This window comes from Thalia democratica, chromosome 3 (assembly GCF_965202585.1).
Source record: "Thalia democratica chromosome 3, ktThaDemo2.hap1.1, whole genome shotgun sequence".
NCBI lineage: Eukaryota > Metazoa > Chordata > Thaliacea > Salpida > Salpidae > Thalia > Thalia democratica.
This window is the reverse complement of record NC_139167.1, coordinates 470,380-488,567: the sequence shown is the minus strand read 5'-3', so window position 1 is coordinate 488,567 and position 18,188 is coordinate 470,380. Positions and strand designations below refer to the sequence as shown.

At 22.1% G+C, this 18,188-nt stretch overlaps 2 protein-coding genes across 2 annotated transcripts; both read left to right on the top strand.

The window, feature by feature from the left end:
- Window positions 1-2,462: 2,462 nt before the first annotated feature.
- LOC145831904 (guanine nucleotide-binding protein G(I)/G(S)/G(O) subunit gamma-8-like) lies at window positions 2,463-5,911 on the top strand. Its single transcript, XM_082939259.1, has 3 exons — window positions 2,463-2,539; window positions 3,807-3,918; window positions 4,877-5,911. The coding sequence occupies exons 2-3, from the start codon at window positions 3,827-3,829 to the stop codon at window positions 4,980-4,982; spliced, it is 198 nt and encodes a 65-aa protein (XP_082795385.1). The 5' UTR covers window positions 2,463-2,539; window positions 3,807-3,826; the 3' UTR covers window positions 4,983-5,911.
- Window positions 5,912-6,077: 166 nt separating this feature from the next.
- Window positions 6,078-11,094, top strand: LOC145831639 (uncharacterized). The gene is made up of 5 exons (XM_082938949.1): window positions 6,078-6,100; window positions 9,285-9,451; window positions 9,799-10,014; window positions 10,135-10,369; window positions 11,016-11,094. Exons 1-5 carry the CDS (start codon window positions 6,078-6,080, stop codon window positions 11,092-11,094), a joined length of 720 nt encoding a protein of 239 aa, XP_082795075.1.
- The last annotated feature ends 7,094 nt before the right edge of the window (window positions 11,095-18,188 follow it).

The following is an 18,188-nucleotide window of genomic DNA, read 5'->3' as shown; positions in this document are numbered from 1 at the left end:
AATTTTATTACACTAAAACAAGTTTTTTATCCTAAAAGTTTTCTTTGAAGTAACACGTAAATTTAGGTGTGTAAATTCGGGCAAGTCTAAACTTGAAACACATAAAACTTTTTGTTACAAGATTTGGTTAAAAGTTTTTGTTGAAGTTTGTATCATAATGTTTTTATTTGAGATTTTATTTTTGTAAAATCTTATATTTTTTTACACTTTAAGATGAGGAGAAATTTAAACTTAAAATACATTAAAATTATTTTAAAGTCTTCATTTTTTTCGAGATTTTCATCAAAAGTTTTGTTGAAGTTTTTTTCAATAGTTTATTTATTTGAGATTTTGTTTATAAATAAGCTTAATAAGATAAAGTATAGTGTTTTCATAATCAATTAATAAAGCTAAAAAAAATTTAAATTGAAATTACATAATAACTCAATAGTAGAGTTTTATTTAAAACAACTTAAAATGTTTTTAAAAAGTTAGTGGCATTATTGATTTTTGTTTAAGTAATTTATTTTTTAACTGAATTTTTTATTTATAATATTTAAAATGTTTAAAAATCATATATTTTAGTCTTAACCGCAAACACAAAAAAAAATCAAGTAATGAATTTGTAACAAGATACACTGTTTTATTTTAAATTTTCTCGAAGTTCGATCAGTTTGTTTCATGTATGACTTTTGGTGATTGAATCAGATGACTGTTGTTTATAAAAAGACTTTAATTAATTTGTCAGAGTTTGTTTTAGTTCTATAATTTAGATTAACAAAGTGTTTCAAATCATTTTAAATTTTCTTAAAAATTGCTTTAGGGTTAGACTAAAGTTCTTAAACAAATTACAAAGTTTACAAGAACAGCTCTTAAGAAACATTTTAGCAAAAAACATGAGTTAATATAATTTAGACAAATAAACAATAAAAACAGTGACTAATGTAGTTGATTGATTTGTAAAATATTTTCAAATAATTTTCTATAAGATTCATATTTAGGTTGATGAAATCTAAAAAGTATGAAGTTCAAGCTAAAAGTTATCAAATACGTAATAAATAATAAATCTAATTTGTTTCATAATAAGTTCTAATTTAAAGCTAATCATAAAAAGTTTAAATACTTTTTTGTAAGTTGAAAATTTATAACAAAACATGGTTTTGACAAAAACGCTTAGTAAATCAATTACATAAAACCGACAGAACGAATTGTTTTACAACATAAAATTAAATACAAAACAAAACTGTTATTAATGTAAAATTTGTAAATTCTAAAAGCTAAAAAATTAAGTCAGGTAGTTCTTATTACAAAAACCACATGATAAAAATAACTCTAAGGTGGCGTTTTATTTTTACTAAAACATGGAATGTTTTACATATTAGTGGAAACAATGGAAATTTTTTTAAACAATTAAAGACAAAAAACTTCAAATAGAGAAATTATTTTTGTGTCAGGCTTACTAAGAAAAGCAATTTAAAAATGTAAACAAGTTAGTTTTTACAATTATTAAATATTTTAAGAACTTTAAGAAAAGTTCTATAACAAAATACTTTAGAATTTCTAAAAAGGATAAAAAACAAACATTTTAAGAAAATACGTTTTTAAGTGTAATTTTAAGCATTAAATCTACTGTAGATTGAATTAAATTTAGTTTATATACAGGGTGCTTGTACAAAAATTCCTAGAATAACTAAAATAACAAAACTAAAGGTGATTTACTTAATCATTAAACTGAAAATGATTTATTATTTTATGCAATTAATTTATTGCTTTTTGATTTCATGAGAATTAAGTCGCTTATAAAAATTTTCGACTTCTAACAGATACAAGATATATAAACCGACATATACATGAATCAAATGAATTATTACAAACCAAAGTAATGTCTGAAACTGCCGCCATTGTTTACATTATGACGTAATACAAACCGTATTATGACGTCACACTTTATTGATTTGTGCGTCATTAGATGTTGAGATTCTTTGAAAATTTACAAAAAGTAAACAATCGATTTAATTAATTTTTTTCAATGTTCACGCGTAAAGTCCCACAAGTTTTATTTATGTCATGATAAAATATACATAAAACAATCATATTCATTACAAAGTTTCTGTTTCTTATTTTTGTAGTTTGTATTTTAAGTGGCTTGACGTTAATATTTTAGTAAAAATAAAACTTAAACGTCTTATTGTCAATTAGTTTTCTTAATTGTGAACTGTTTTTTTTTTACTTAGGTCTTTTGTCGACAATAAAAAACTATCTATGGTCAATGATTAGTGTTATTTTGTTAAATTATTGTTTATTTTGTTATTTTATGTTATTTTGTACCGATGTTGTAAGCTTGAATATTATTTGACTGTTTTTTTATTTAATATAAATTATTCATAAGAGTCTAGTATTTTCTATTATACTTAACTTAGCATACATAACAGATTTAATATTTGACATACTTATTGTTATTGTTTATTGAATGACAAAAGTACGCTCAAAAGGTTTGGTCACAGGACGTGGTGTACAAAAAACCTTTCGGTTATCGAGTCATACACCAGAACAGTTTAAGGTCATGCCCAAGACTTAGCTGGCTTGTTTTATTTTTTAAGTTAAATTTAAAATAAGTTGAACTACAAAATGTTTTAAGTATTTTTTCTATATATATAAACGAAACTAAGTTCGTCTTAGGTCATAAACAAATTAAAATGTTTAATTAAAAATTTAGCTTACAGTAAAAAAGATAAGTTTTTAAACTTTAATTATTTTGAATCTGAAGAAAGTCAAAAAAAATACTAGTTAAATATCTTCTTTTTTTATATACGTTTTTAACAGAAAAGCTTTCATTTGTTTTTTTATGATTAGGTAATTTTTAAAAAGTTACTAATAAAAGCATTAGTTAGAAAAACCATTGATTTCTTATAATAAGCTAATTTTATCAATGTAAGTATATTGTTTTTAACAGTTTCTAATTTTTTTTAAACTTTTATTTGTACAATAATTACAAAAACAATTACTAATACTTGTCAATTAACAAGATTAGCTGATTAGGTAGTTTTTTAATTTGTTTAGCTTGTTTAAGCTGCTTGTTTTAAGTACTTATGTGTAGTTATACCTTTTCAGCTCGAATTATGTTTATTTACTGAACAATTAGACTTTGAGATATTAGAAAAATTTAGAGCTGCAACATTTTATCTTTAAAACTGTTTTTGTTGCTAGAATAAATAGTTTTAAACAAAATTTAAACAAAATTTCAATAAATGTTTTACTTGTTTATACATTTAATTTTTATCAAAGCATAAGATCTCCTTATTTTATGTTGTAGTAACAAATTAAAAACCTGTCATTTAAAATAAAGTTTATGTTCCTCATATCAAGTCAGTGAAATTGTCAAAATAGAATAAATTCCTTTAACTTCTGTAGTTTTATATGGTTTTGTAATAGTACAACATTGTTTAAATATTTCTTTATGATGTACTATATAAATTATAACACTTTTCAAACAATGTTTTAAATAAAAGTTTCAAAAGTTATTTTGGGATCATTTTGAGAAATAACTTTTTTTTTAAAGTGCTGAAACCAAAAAGGTTTTATTTATTGCATAAAAATTTAATACAAAAAGTATAAATAATGAACAGGCATACAAATAACTTGTTTTATTAAACTTAAAATAGTAAAATCCACTTAAGATTTAGTAAATATTTAAGAATCACTTAAAAATTTTTGTATTTTACATTATAAGTGTCTTATGATACTATAAGTGTTTCAAAAAATGTAGTTTTGATCTGACTCTGTAGTAAAAGAAAAATAAGTGACTATAACCAGGTACCAATTTTCAGCAGTAATTAGTTGTTAAACTATGAGTGAATTGCAAAAGGAAGTTGAAGATTTGAGAAGGGAAGCTCGAATTGAAAGAATTCCTGTGTCACAGTCAGCTGCTGATCTTTTAAAGTAAGTTGAATATATTTATTTACATAATCAAATAAGTACATCTTAATTGTAATATATTAGTTTTAATAAATTTCTTATTTTAATGGATGTTGTTAAAGAAGTTAAGGTATCTATCTATTAATAGTTTTAACATTATGAATTTTTTAATGCAAAATACTTATTTTGTTTAACTTATCATAAATTAAAACTTTTTCAGCATTTTTTAGTGTTTTAACATAACTATAAGGTCAATTAAGTTAGGCTAACAAATAACCTAAAACCATGTAAAAACTAGCTACAACTACTGTTAAAATAAAACCTAAAATAAAATGCTTTTTTAAGCTTCTGTTTAAACATTAATTATATTTGAACATGAAAATTAGATTATACTTTTAAACAGGTTTTGATTTTTGGCTTTAAATCTAGTCAAATCATTTAACAAAATTGTTTAAAAATGCTGCTTTAAAAATAGTTTAAACGTAGTGCTAATGTAAGCTTTATTGTTTTTTTGTTGTGCTAAATTTTGTGGGATAACTATAAACTGTTAAGCTCAAAACCTTTTAAAATTTAGTATTGCAAGTTTTATAATATTTTTATTAATCATTTTTACACAAGTCTTTAAACAAAATTGATTTAAAATGTTATCTTTTTAATGATGTTTAAAGTTGTTTTAAAGCAATTTAGACTTACTGCTAATGTTAGTTATTATTTAATTATTTAATTACTAATATATTTAATTATGTTAAGCATTATATTTATTCATCTATATTTATTTATTATTTAATCAATAATATTCTTAATAATGTTCAGCCTTATATTTATTTATTTATGTTTATTTATTATATAATTGTTAATATTCTAAATTATATTAAGCATCATATTTATTTTATGACACAGTACTATAGCTTTTCACATTCTTTTTAGATTTATTTAATTTCAATTTTAATATCATCTTTTAATTTATCATAAATTTTCACAGATTCGTGCAAGATCACAAAGGAGACGATCCAATTCTGAACCCTGAACTTTTGGCCTCATACCCCGGAAGATTCAAAGATTCCAGTCCTTGTTGCGTTGCCATGTAACCTTGGAAAGATGGTGACCAAGAAAATGTGTTACCATGGTAACTATGTGCATTTTTATATTAGGTTACTATGTGATTGTGTTTTCACTCTAACAATGATGCTTGTTAATTAGATTAATAACTACTGTATTTTATATATTTGTATAAAATTTTTAAATTTTTTTTTGTGATAAAGAACACAGTTTTCGAAATTTATTTCTCTTAATGAGACGTGAACGTTAGTTTAGTTTGAAAGCATGTTCAAAATATTTTTTTTTTGTTAAAATACCTTAATAATTTTTTTTTGAGTTACTTGAGTTTATCGTGGTAAAATTGTGTAAGTTGTTCTAAAACATTTTGTGTGTTTTTTTTTTGTTACGTAAAATATATATTTAACTCAAAGTTTTCTAAAAATTTTATGATTTTGAAGCATAGTGTTTTTTCAAAAAACAATTTCATGATTCTATATGTCAAACCCAAAATATTTGGTTTGAAAAACCGTAGGTTTATTTGTCATGTAATTTACAACAATTATGGTAAAAATAGTTGTTAATTTTGAAAAACGGATTAGCAGTTTCTGCAACATATTTTAATTGTTTTTTTTTTTTTTTGTTACGTAAAATATAAATTTATTTTAGTTTTCTAAATATTTCATGATTTTGAAGCATAGTGTTTTTTCAAAAATTAATTTCATGCTTCTATATGTCAAACCCATAATATTTGGTTTGAAAAACTGTAGGTTTACTTGTCATGTAATTTTTAACAATTATGATAAAAATCGTTGTAAATTTTGAAAAACGGATACCAGCAGTTTCTGCACAATATTTTGATTAATACCCATCTAATTATTATTTGTAAATAACAGTTTGAGTTGTTCTTTATTCTTTTTTTTAATGCCACATATCTGGAGTTCTCAGTTTGATATTCAGTTTTGTTAATAAAATTTTGTTGTTTTAAATATTTATTTTTTACAATTATACATAAGAAAATTATCGCTTACAATCTAAAAGTAATAATTTTTAGTTGATAAAAAAGACTTCACTTATCAAACTGAAAACAAACAGTTGTTTAAAGTATACATTATAATTATTTAATACTTTAAGCTTTTATGTCTTAAATGCTTGAGTCGTCTTTATGGAAGTTGGTATGTATTTTAACTCTTAAATATTTAAAAGAATGCTAAATGGTTTTATAAGATAATAAATTACGTTAAATTATAAATATTTCTTAGAATTATTAAGCTTTAAAAAAGTATTAACATTTTAATTAAATGTATCAAAAACATAGTATGATATATTCCATGTTCTCACTATAAAGCAATTAGTTTTTCCTTTAAAATTGTTTTCTACTTGCTTATTTTCGGCAGCAATTTAAAAGAGTTTTTATGTAAGTTTTCAATAAGTATTAATTATGTTTTTTTTTGTACTGATACCTCACTGCATAGTATAAACTTACATTTCGTACACTTTAAAATTAAAACTTTGAATGGTTTTCATTTGTTTTTAAACTTGATATTTATAACTGATTTTAATATTATGTATATATTTTTCGCTTCTAGTTTTAATACAGATCTTTTTATCTTTAAATGTAGTGTATTTTACGTAAAGTTTAGTTCATGTATATGTTAGCCAGTTGACTAATATAAATTTCACAAAACTTTATTAGTATTACATTAAATAATTAATTTTGTTTGAAAATGTAGACATATGCTTAAACATTTTTTTATTTGTTTTATAGCGGACATAAATCTGTCAAACATAAGATTTAAAATTCAATTGTGACGTCACTAATTATGACGTCACTTAACATTTTCAGTGGAATTGTTTTGATTCATATTTGATTAGTTTACATTTCGACAGATGTTTTCGTACACAAAACATACTTGATTAAATAAACTAAATTAATAAAATGCAGCACATTGTTTTTGTATACTTCATAATTTACTATTCTAATATTTTAAATCATTTATAAAAATTGTACGTTAAGTCAAATAAAGATTTATATTTAATTTTACAAAGCACTTAAACTTATAGAAAAATTTAAATACAAACTGTTTATAAGGTTAAGAACAGAATATGTTTTACTAAAACTTAAAAATTAACTTGCGTTAATGGTTATAAAACTAAATTTTAGAAAACGTTTATATTTTAGTAAAACTTTTGCATGGTAACTGTTTAATATATTATACTTAATAAAAAGAAGATTATGTTTTATTTCAAAATAAAGAACTAAATTAATTAATATTTGTAAATATAATAAATATCAATACAAACAAATATCATAGCAATTAAATTATCATACAAATTTTGTAAACTTAAACAAATGTTTTTCATTTAAACATTTGATAAATAAGTATTTTTCATTGAAGTTTTTGAAAAATAAGTAGTTTTCATTGAAGTACTGCGGTTTTATAGCTTGTATTAAACATATGAACAACGTATTTGTTTACTAAGAAAAAGGTATAAACTTACTGGTATAATTTGATATAAGCGATACCTAACGTTTTCAGTTGTTAGATGGTTTAGTTTTTTTTATTTATCAAAAACTTTTTAGCTGTTTTTTTCGCATAAAAGGTTTTACTTGAAATTGTTTATTCTTAAAATGTTTTGCTTTTTGTAGATTATATGAAGCAAATGTTACTTATATTGAAGCTTAACAATAAAAATTGGTTTTGTGCGTTATTTAATAAAAAGTTACAATTTCTATTCTTTTTTGAATAATAGGTTTATATAATTATATCACATACAATAAGGTTTCTTATTTTTAATAAGCTTTCTTATTTTTAATAAGGTTTCGATGTTTAGTTACTCCAATTTATTTAGTTTTATTGTTTTATTCATCCCTGTTATTTTCGTTTTTTAATTTTCATTTCCTCGTAGGTAATGTTTAAAATACAAAACAAAGCCAACAGATTAACTAACATTATTTTATTTAAATGTTTTCTTTAATTTGATAAGTTAGGTATTTACAAAAAAATAGATAAAGGTTTTTGTTTTATTTTAGAGAAAAATTTTTAAAAAGTACAGGATTTTTATTTTGAAATGTTTTAAAAGCAAGTTTTCCACAACTTTTTTTGTATACTTCTTAAATTAGGTCATAAAAAAAGTGTAGATAAAAATCTCTCTTGTGAGAGTAAATTTGAGGAAAATGCGGTGTACTTAAAACGAATAATTCAAGTATTTTTCATTATTATTTCATATTTATAATGTTTTTTTATTATAAAATTAAATTTTTGATTTTTTTTATTCTTCATTGTTAAAAGCAACAAGTTTATAACAGTTTTACACTCAGAATTATATTCAAAACAAGTTTATTAATCTCTAGACATTATTAACTTAATAAAAATGAAAGTTTAAACCTGTTTAAAATATATAAAGAATAAAGTAACCATCATTTAAATTCTAATAAACTGTATTTTATTATTTTTATTATTTACAGTGGTTAGTTAACAAACCTAACTACTTAAAAACTTGCAATCATATTTTGTTCTGTAGACAAGTTTTGTCTATACTTACAATTTAGAAAATATCTGACTATTGATTACTGTAATAACTGTTGCGTCATACCACTATGTTATAGTTAAAGAAGAAATATTTAAGTAAAACAATTTTTTGAAAAGTCAAGTTTACAAAATTGAAAAAATTTAAAACTTAAATTTTTTTTAACATTTTAACTCTATTAATTTAAAAGGTCTGAATCGAACTCAGCCGTTTTTTTATATTGAGATATTAAATATAATTTAATAATGTTAGACTTTTCAAATTCATTATATATAACTAAAATTACTTTACAATATTCATAGTTTTTAGCAATGTTATTCTGAAGAGAGCTAAACGAAATTAATAAATAAACTTTTTTCGAAAATGAGTCAGTTATGTTTAAACTTTTTAATTAAAACCAGTACCAAAACCAAACTATTCAAATATTCAAAGCAGAGGTACAACAAAACGCAACTAAAGTTGCTAGATGAACTCAAAAAGTCTTGTCGAAAGATACACAATTTAAATTTAAAGATTAAGTTTCTTTACAGTTGTTTAGAAAATAAAGTCTGTCCTAAAGTTCTTTTTCATCGTATAGTAAACGCAAAGCTGAAATGCAGCCCATTAATAGAGAAAACATTTATCAAGGATGAAATTCGTAGATGTTCTTCTACTTTAAGTTAAATTTCAACTAATTATAGAAATAGTTTGTCATATGCTTTAGATCAAATTAGTGTTCTAGATTCTGTTAGATTTTTAAGATATTTAAAAAACTTAGATAAATTTAACTATGACAAAATCAACAATAAACATGACAGAAATTTAAAGTTTTTAATAAAACGTAGATTTGGCAGTTTAAATGCCAAAACGCACATTCATAATCTTTCTGATTACATACCCAACGATGATGAAAACTTTGTCTTAAAGCATGGTTTAAAATTTTGCGTTCCTCCCAATAAACTTAAACGAGAACTTATTTTTTCTGAATTTGAAATTCTTACGGGACAATTCAGCACCATAAGCCACTAAATAAAATTAAATTTGAACAATGTTTATCCAAACTAAATGATCTTTCTCAAACGTATTCTACACTTGAAGTTAATCATTCCGATAAACTAATGTGTAATAAGTATAATGAAGCTTTGAAACGATTAAAAGATAATCCAAACATAGTACTTTGTAAAGCAGACAAAGAAAACATTATTGTATTTTAAAATAAGGCTGATTATATAGAAAAAATGATGGTAATTTTAAATGATAGTTCAAAATTTTTAAAACTCGGACAAATCGATAAATTTGACCACACAAGTAAAATTGAAAATAGTATTCAGAGAAAATTGAGAAGTTGGTTTGTAAAAGGTCTAATATCAAAAGAAGTGTATGAATCAACCAGACCTATTGGTTCACAGCGCCCTAAGTTGTATGGACTCCCAAAAACACACAAAAAAGAAATTCCACTTAGACCCATCTTATCTATGACTAAATCACCACAATCAAATTTGTCTTCCTTTTTAATTTCCGTTTTAGAACCAGTACTAGAAAAATTCACTACTCACACAGTACCTGATTCTTTTAGTTTTGTTTACAAACTAAAAAGCTTAAATCTTTCCCAACAAAACAACTTTATGGTCTCGTTTGACATTAAAAGTTTGATTACAAACGTTCCACTTGATGAAGTGATAAATATTTGTTTAGATCAGTTGTACAACTCTGACTTACTTCCGCCTCCTTTCCCAAGATCTGTTTGCAATGATATGCTATGTATGGCCACGAAAAATGTACAATTTAGTTTTAATAATCTCATGTTTCGTCAAATTGACGGCGTAGCATTGGGAAGCCCATTAGGCCCTATTCTTGCTAATATTTTTGTCGGTTACTATGAAAATAGTCTTCTTTCATTAGATAACAGTAAGCCACTTGTATATTATAGGTATGTCGATGATGTTTTTGCTATTTTTACTTCAAAAAATAATGTCAATAATTTTTTTTACTTTGCTAAATAAGATGCACAAACGCATAGCTTTTACCGTTGAAGAAGAAGTTTCCGGTAAAATTCACTTTTTAGACATTAACATTACTAGAATTTACGTTTAATAAATTTAATTGTGAATGTTGCTACTTGAAATAACACAAATTTAAATTAAATAGGCATACTAATAAAGCAATTAACAATAGTAATGATGCAAAAAACATGATTACACTTAACTTAACTTTATATATTGAAAACTTTTATAGTTATTAAATCATTTGTATAATTTTATAACTTTTAATTTTTTATTTTTCTATAGTTGTTTTTTTTTAATGTTTTTCAATTTATTCAAAAAAAAAACAACATGATTTACCACTGTGACATAAAATAAAAATATTTTAAATTTATTTTATAAGAAGCACTGGTATTATTACAAACATTTCTTGTTTATATTTAATTTATGAAAAAAACAATTAATATTTTTGTATAGCAAAGAATTATGCTTCAGTGTGTAAAACTAAAAAGTTTTATTCAAAAAGTTTAGTTTGACTGTTGAAACTTTTTTTTAATATAAAAATAAAAGTTTATTTGTTAATAAAAATAACAGCACGAATGCAGACCACAAATGCCCGGTGGATTTAGTAGATCTTATCTTTGAGAGAGTTTTTAAAGTTTACCAAGAGTAAGGACTTTGTAGTTTTTTAGACTTTCAAGTGAAAGCATATTAAAGTTAAAGTTTAAACTTTTATTACTTACAGAAATTGAAATATTAATAGATGAAACAAGTTTTTAGCTTTAGTTAGAAAGTGCAGATTGTAAACTTCAAATATATAACTCAAGTTTTATGGTTTTTTTTAACTATATAAAACATATGAACATAGTACAACTTAAGCAATAAAAGGCTCATCCAAGAATTGAGACTCTTGAACTTTTTTTAAATGTTTAGTTTCAGTATATAAAACCGAATATTTTATTTTGAAAGTTCAATTTCACTACAGAAACTATTTTTATACAAAAAAAACGTTTATTTCATAGATAAAAACAACTTTATCAATGACAAGTTGTGCGTCATGTCCGAATTCCAGACATCATAACAAGTTTTAATACTGCTAATACTTTAAGAATTAATAAAAACTGTAAAAAATAAAACTTCAAAACTCTAAAGCTTTTAAACATGATATCCTATCAAGCTGCTGACTAAAGACTTTGATAGATAGAAAGGGTAACTTCAGTCTATCGAAGTGGTCGCGAATGATCGAATTGGGTCAAACCTTTTCTTAACTTGAGGTTGTTTTACATATTGTACTTTGCAATATCGTATAAATACATAATAGCGTACGACAAGTACTTTCTTCATTTAATAGTTTTATTACCTGAAAATGTTCACTTACATTACTCTCAACTGAAAAAAAATACTTTTGAATTTTTAGACTTCTCTACCGGAGGTTGAATTAACAAAAATTTTATTCTTTTAATGCACAATTATGTGAAATATAATTACATACCTTGTTTAGCAATTTTTTATGTGGAATGTTTAAAAATAGTTCTTTTAAACCTTCGGAAAGTATGAAAAAAACACACATATATTTTTTTCATAGTTTACATTATAATTTGTTTTGGTTAGTCTAACGCTACAGTTAAATTAATTAATTCGTTTTATTTGGTTTATTTTTATTTTAGAATGATTAATTAATCATTATAGAATTGTTATTTTTCACAGCGGTTAAAACAAAGGTTGAAAAAAATACAATTTAGCTTTTAAAATGACTTTAATACAGATAAAGAATTTATCAAAACTTAACTTTGTTTAACTTTTAGATACTTTAACAAGTATGTATATATTAATCATTTTTATATAAGAAGCCATAAGAGATCAGTGTACAATTGTGTTTAAATGCAAAAATTAAATTATAGTTTCACATTTAGTTTAAACTATTTGTTAAATAGTTTTTTATTATTCGTACTGATGTCATGTTAAAATAAACAATATTTTTCTCAATCCCTAATTTAGATTTAGATAAAATTAAACTACTTTCTAAAGTTAGCACTATTATAACATTGTATTGTTTTGAATCAAGTGTTAAAATTTATATAATTGAAATTTAAAACTCAAGTCTTAAAATACTTACTACATGTAAAGTTAAAGTTAGGTTGATGTATACGAACTATTTTTTATTTAAAAAATCTAGTAAACTTCTTTTTTTTTTAACATTTTAGTTTAGCTATGGTTAAAATAAAACCAGGAAAAAAAATAAATTTCTGCATTTAACCACAACATGTAGCTCACAAGTTATAAGTCAAAATTATTTTTTCATAGTAATATAGAAACATTATCTCCATTATTTAGCGGATTTTTTTTTGACTGTTGAAAAGCAGTTTTTTTTAACTTAATTGATAAATAAATTGTTAAATAAAACTTGATGTTTGTGTATATAATTAATTTAAAAAAAAAAGTTTTAATATTATCATTCGTTACCCTATTATAAATAAGATTAAAAACTTCTAATATTTAACTTTTAATGATTTAATAAAGTATCTTTGATTAATATTGATAGATAAACTTAGACCAGTGATGATTTTCTTTTACTGACTAATACTTAAAGTAAATAATTAATCGCTTTAGACATAGCTAAGTAAAATTTAAAAACATTAATATTTTTAAATAGTAATGGTACTACAGTGTTTCTAAAAATTCAATTTGTATTTAGTCAAGCATGCAAAACAATAATGGTATACTGACAATTCCCACTAGCGATCATTTCCCACCCGATCAAATCCCACTCGCGCACAATTCCAACTCTTTTTTTTTGTTTATTTATTCCCTTATTTTTAACACCTTTGTTATATTTCTTGCTATCTTTGTTACCCCTAACCCTTACTCTTGGTTAGTAAACGATTCTCGGATTTGACCGGCTGGGATTTGATCGCGGGTGGAAAATGACCGGTTCCAGTTTAATTAGTTTATTATTATTATTAGTTAATTAATTATTGACTGTTTTTATATTTAAGATGTTTTAATTGTGATAAATATGTTTTAACAATATTTGATAGATTTAATGAATTATTTTAAAGTAAGTAACTTGAAAACAAACCCCAGTTAGATGAAAAACTTAAGTTTTATATATAATTTACAAAATTTAGTTTTTATAAGCATAATCTGTTTTAGCATAATAAACGCTATAACTTAAAAAACAATCAATATGCTTGTAAATATCTTTAAAAACTTAAATATTACATTTTTATTCATTTATACTTGTGTGATTATTTATAATTTATTCTAATGTTTGTTTTCAAATTTTATAATTATAGAAGCACATTATTATGTATAAAATAATCACTTTAGTAATATACAAATATGTTAGCTTTATTTGGTATAAATAAAAAATATTTTACTAAAATGGCGACTTGAAAAATGAAAAAACAAAGTATATTGATTTAACTTATAACCACAAAAAAAAACCATGATTGTTTTAAAACATAATAAAAATTATAAAAAGTTAGTGTTGACCATGTAGTATAAAAGCATTTCGAATGTTTAAATTTTTTAATAACAAATGTTGGATTAATGAATAAGTTGTTTTCCAAACTAAAAGTTTTCTTTTTACTACCAGGTTGTTTGGAACTAATATTTGATAATTTATTATTTTCTTAACACATTAGATTTCATACTCACATTTTGTAAAAATATTAAGACTTTAGTGCTAAAGTAGAGAGTAAAATTTATCTAAGTTGTGTTTACTTTTTTAACTATTTTTTTTATTAAAAAAGTTACTCAACTTCATATTGGTAAAGTTGTTAGCATATTTAATTTAAAATGTTTATTTTCCTTTTTGTATTTAAAAAACTACGAAAACTAACAAAAAAAAAACTTCAGAAAAAGTTAAGTAAAAATAAAAACAAATTAAAATTAAAGCTTTGAATTTGTTTAAATTTTCAGTAAATCTTTTGAAACACTAGCATAAAAACATATAAAAAGTTATTATATAAAAGTTTAATGTCTGTTAAAAACAACAATTAAAACTTTGGACTTTGAACTTGTTTACTTATTTAACTAATTTATTGTATCACAATAAACTATATTAAGTTAAAAAATAGGAAAGCGTAAAAGATTTATAAGTTTTGTTAATATACTTAAAACAATTTTTAAACTATATAAAATCGAATGGTATAAAAAAAAATTAAAAACAAAAGTGTAAAAGGTAACACGTACTGTTATACATCAACAATTACGTAAAATAATGTAATGCATTTTTTATTTAACTAGGTAAACAAATCTGTAAAAACAACTTTATTATATAGCTATCTTAAGTATACTAAACTTTATTTCTTTAAATTTATTTCTTTTTAATGATCATGTTGGAATATTGTTTTTTGTAAAGTATCACTGCAAATTCTGCAGTTCTAAAATCGATTGATGAATTCGAAACCGAAAAATATGGTTAATAAGATGAAAACAAAAATCTTTTTATTAGTTTAGTGTGAGACTTAGTTTGTGTTCTTTTTTTTTTTTTTTGCTTGTATATACACATAAATGCAATAATTTTAACCTAATGTCTAACTTACAGTTGAAGTTTCTTTATAGAAAACAAATTATATTAAAGTAACTTAAACATTTTTTAACTGCTAATATTTCAAGTTCAAAATATTATTTTATTTCATTTAAACTATAGATACATTTAATAGCTTATTTTACAAATAACTTTAAATCTTCTTTTATTTTAAAGATGAAACAAAACGTGAATTTATATAAAATGTTTGTTACCTCTACTTGTAATTTCTATAACATTTTTTGAAACTAAAATACATTTATAGTTTTCTGTAAAACTTTTAACAAACATTGATACAATGGAAATAGTATACTTGATATAAGCTACCTGTTTTTAATTGTTGTTTTAATATTATAATTGCGATGTTATGTAGATCTGTTGTTAATGTAGACTGAAAAACTAAATACTAATATTTATATAAAGATTACTTCCCTAAAACAAATTGTAAACTTTATATGCCTTCAATAAATAAGGCTAAAAAATACCAACTTAATATGTTCACGGAATTCGAAAATAACTAATATAATAAAACACTAGCAATATGTTAGTAGTTGAACCAAGAGTTTGTGTTTCTTATATTTTTAGGCGTAAAATTAAAACATAGTAAAAAGATATAAAAGAAAAAAAGTCAAGAAAAATACTTGTTTTATTACTAAAGATATATATTTTTTAAATAAATTATCATATTTATGTTTTTAAACTGTTTAATTTAAATTATTATATTTAATATTTAATATAATTGTTTTGCATTTCACTGCAAATGACAAAATTTTGTAATAAAAAATTCCTAAGACTTTTTAGAATAAATTAATTTTGTTTTGCACAATAGTCTGAAATTTTTTAACATTTATAAATTGATTAAAATATTTAAAAAAAAGTTACCCGCATAACAAAAAGCGTAAAATGTTAATAATGTTTAACTCAAACGTTTAGAACATTTTTGAAACTATTTTAAGACTTATTCTAAAGCTTTTTAATTTATAATTAAGTTTTGTGCTTAAAGTTGCTTAAAGTTTAAAATTAAAAACAACTAAAACTTTTTTATTCATTTCATAAAAATATAAAACAGCCTTTACTACTATTAAACATGAAAAATTTGCTAAAAATTAATATCAAAAAAAAATTCATTATATTTAGTTTTTAAATGATGGTATAAAATGTGCCCACATTTATGTATTAAACAAATTCACTTAAAATAAATATTTAAATTAAAATAAAACCTTAACATTTTTCTCTCTTTTTTAAAATAGGTGAAGTTTGGCTATATAATACTACACTAAATAAATTGATTTTTATAGTTTGATTTTATAATTGATAATTTATTAATATATTTAACCATAGAATAAAACTATTAATACAATATAATCATAATCTATACCACACCAAGTGAATAACAAGTTTTGTTGTAATCTTACACATGAAAATTACAACAAATTTTTGTTATTTTTCAGCAACGTAATCAAAGAAATAAATTTATTTTAAACTTTTTTATTAATTATAAGCGATAACAAAATATACGTTATTAATATTAGAAATAGTATGTCTGCGAGACATCAAAACCAAAATATTTCAAAATTTCTCAGTATTTCTTTTTTTTTTAAGATGATTAAAAGTAGACCGCATTTAAATGTTGCTATACAAATTCACTTAAAATAATTATTTAAATTAAAGTTAAACCTTAACATTATTCTCTCTTTTTTTAAACAGGTAAAGTTTGGCTATATAATACTAAACTAAAAAAATTGATATTATTTTACCATAGAATAAAACTACTTATATAAAATAATAACAATTTATAGCACACCAGTTAAAAAAAGTTTTGTTTAAATTTTACATACGAAAATAACAACAACTTTTTGTATTTTTTTAAGCAACCTTTTTTACTTATTATTTAATTTACATTATTAGACAGAGCTTTATTCTTTGTGCATATATCTAACTACTATTTTTCCCTTAGTTTCTCTTTGAACAAAACTTTAATTTTTAAACTTAATAAATAAGAATTTTTGTAATAAAATTTAAAATGAATTTTAAAAATTTGTGAGTTAATAATTTTTCAAAAATTGTCTAATGATGATTTTTATAAAGAACTAATTTTTATTTATTTTAAGCATCAAATTGCTTTAAACTTAATCATCTAGACTTAAAAATTTCATCTAAAGGTCAGTTCAATAACCAGTCAGTTGAGGTAAAATATAAACAACTAAAAATAAAAGTAATAAATTTTGTAAGCATATTTGTATGAGCATATTTTGCTAAGTGAATTCTTATACAAGTTTTTAGAACTCTGTTTAAATTTTATAAGTGAAAACTTTGAAACAACTTAAAGTTTATGATTTACATGAGCTGTAATTTAAGAAAGAAAAAATTTTAAACAAAGTTAATTGAAAATTGAAATTAAAAGAAATAATTAGACTTTGAATTTGCTTAAATTTTCAGTAAAGCTTATTACAATTTGAGCATTAAAAGCATTAAAATGTTATAATGTTAAAATTAAATGTCAGTTAAAGATAACAATTAGAACTTTGGACTTTGAACTTGTTTACTTATTTACAAAAAACATCCAATACAAGCTATAATAGTTTAAAAGTTAAAAAATTTAAAAGAACAATAAAATTTATTAATCTACTTAGATAAATTATTAAACTAAATGGAATACTTTAGTATATAGAACCAAAAGATTAAACAAAAATGAAAAGGGTAAAACGTATTGTTTTACATAAACAACAAAGTTTGATAATAATGTTTAATTTTACTATAAATAAGTAAAAAACCTTTAAAATTAGTTTTATTATTTATCTATGTTAAGTAAAATAATTTTTAATTAATAAACATCTGTTTTAATGGAATTTTTATTTTATTACATAATAATGATATTATTGAAATATTGTTTTTTGTACCACTGCAGATATTGCAGTTTTAAAATCGATTGATAAATACAAAACCGAAAAAAATGGTTATTAAGATAAATTTAATCATTTACTTATTATTTTAGTGCATGATCTAGTTTGTGTTTTTTATTTTATTTTGTACGTTTGCACATAAATACAATAATTTTAACCTAATGTCTAACTTACTCTTGAAGTTTCTTTATAGAAAACAAAAAGACAACTAAACTTATTTATTTTGTTAACAGCTATTATTTAAAGTATAAAATTTTATAATGTATACTTAAACTATAGATAAATTTTATTATTTATTTTACAACTAATGTAAAAACTTATTCTAACTTA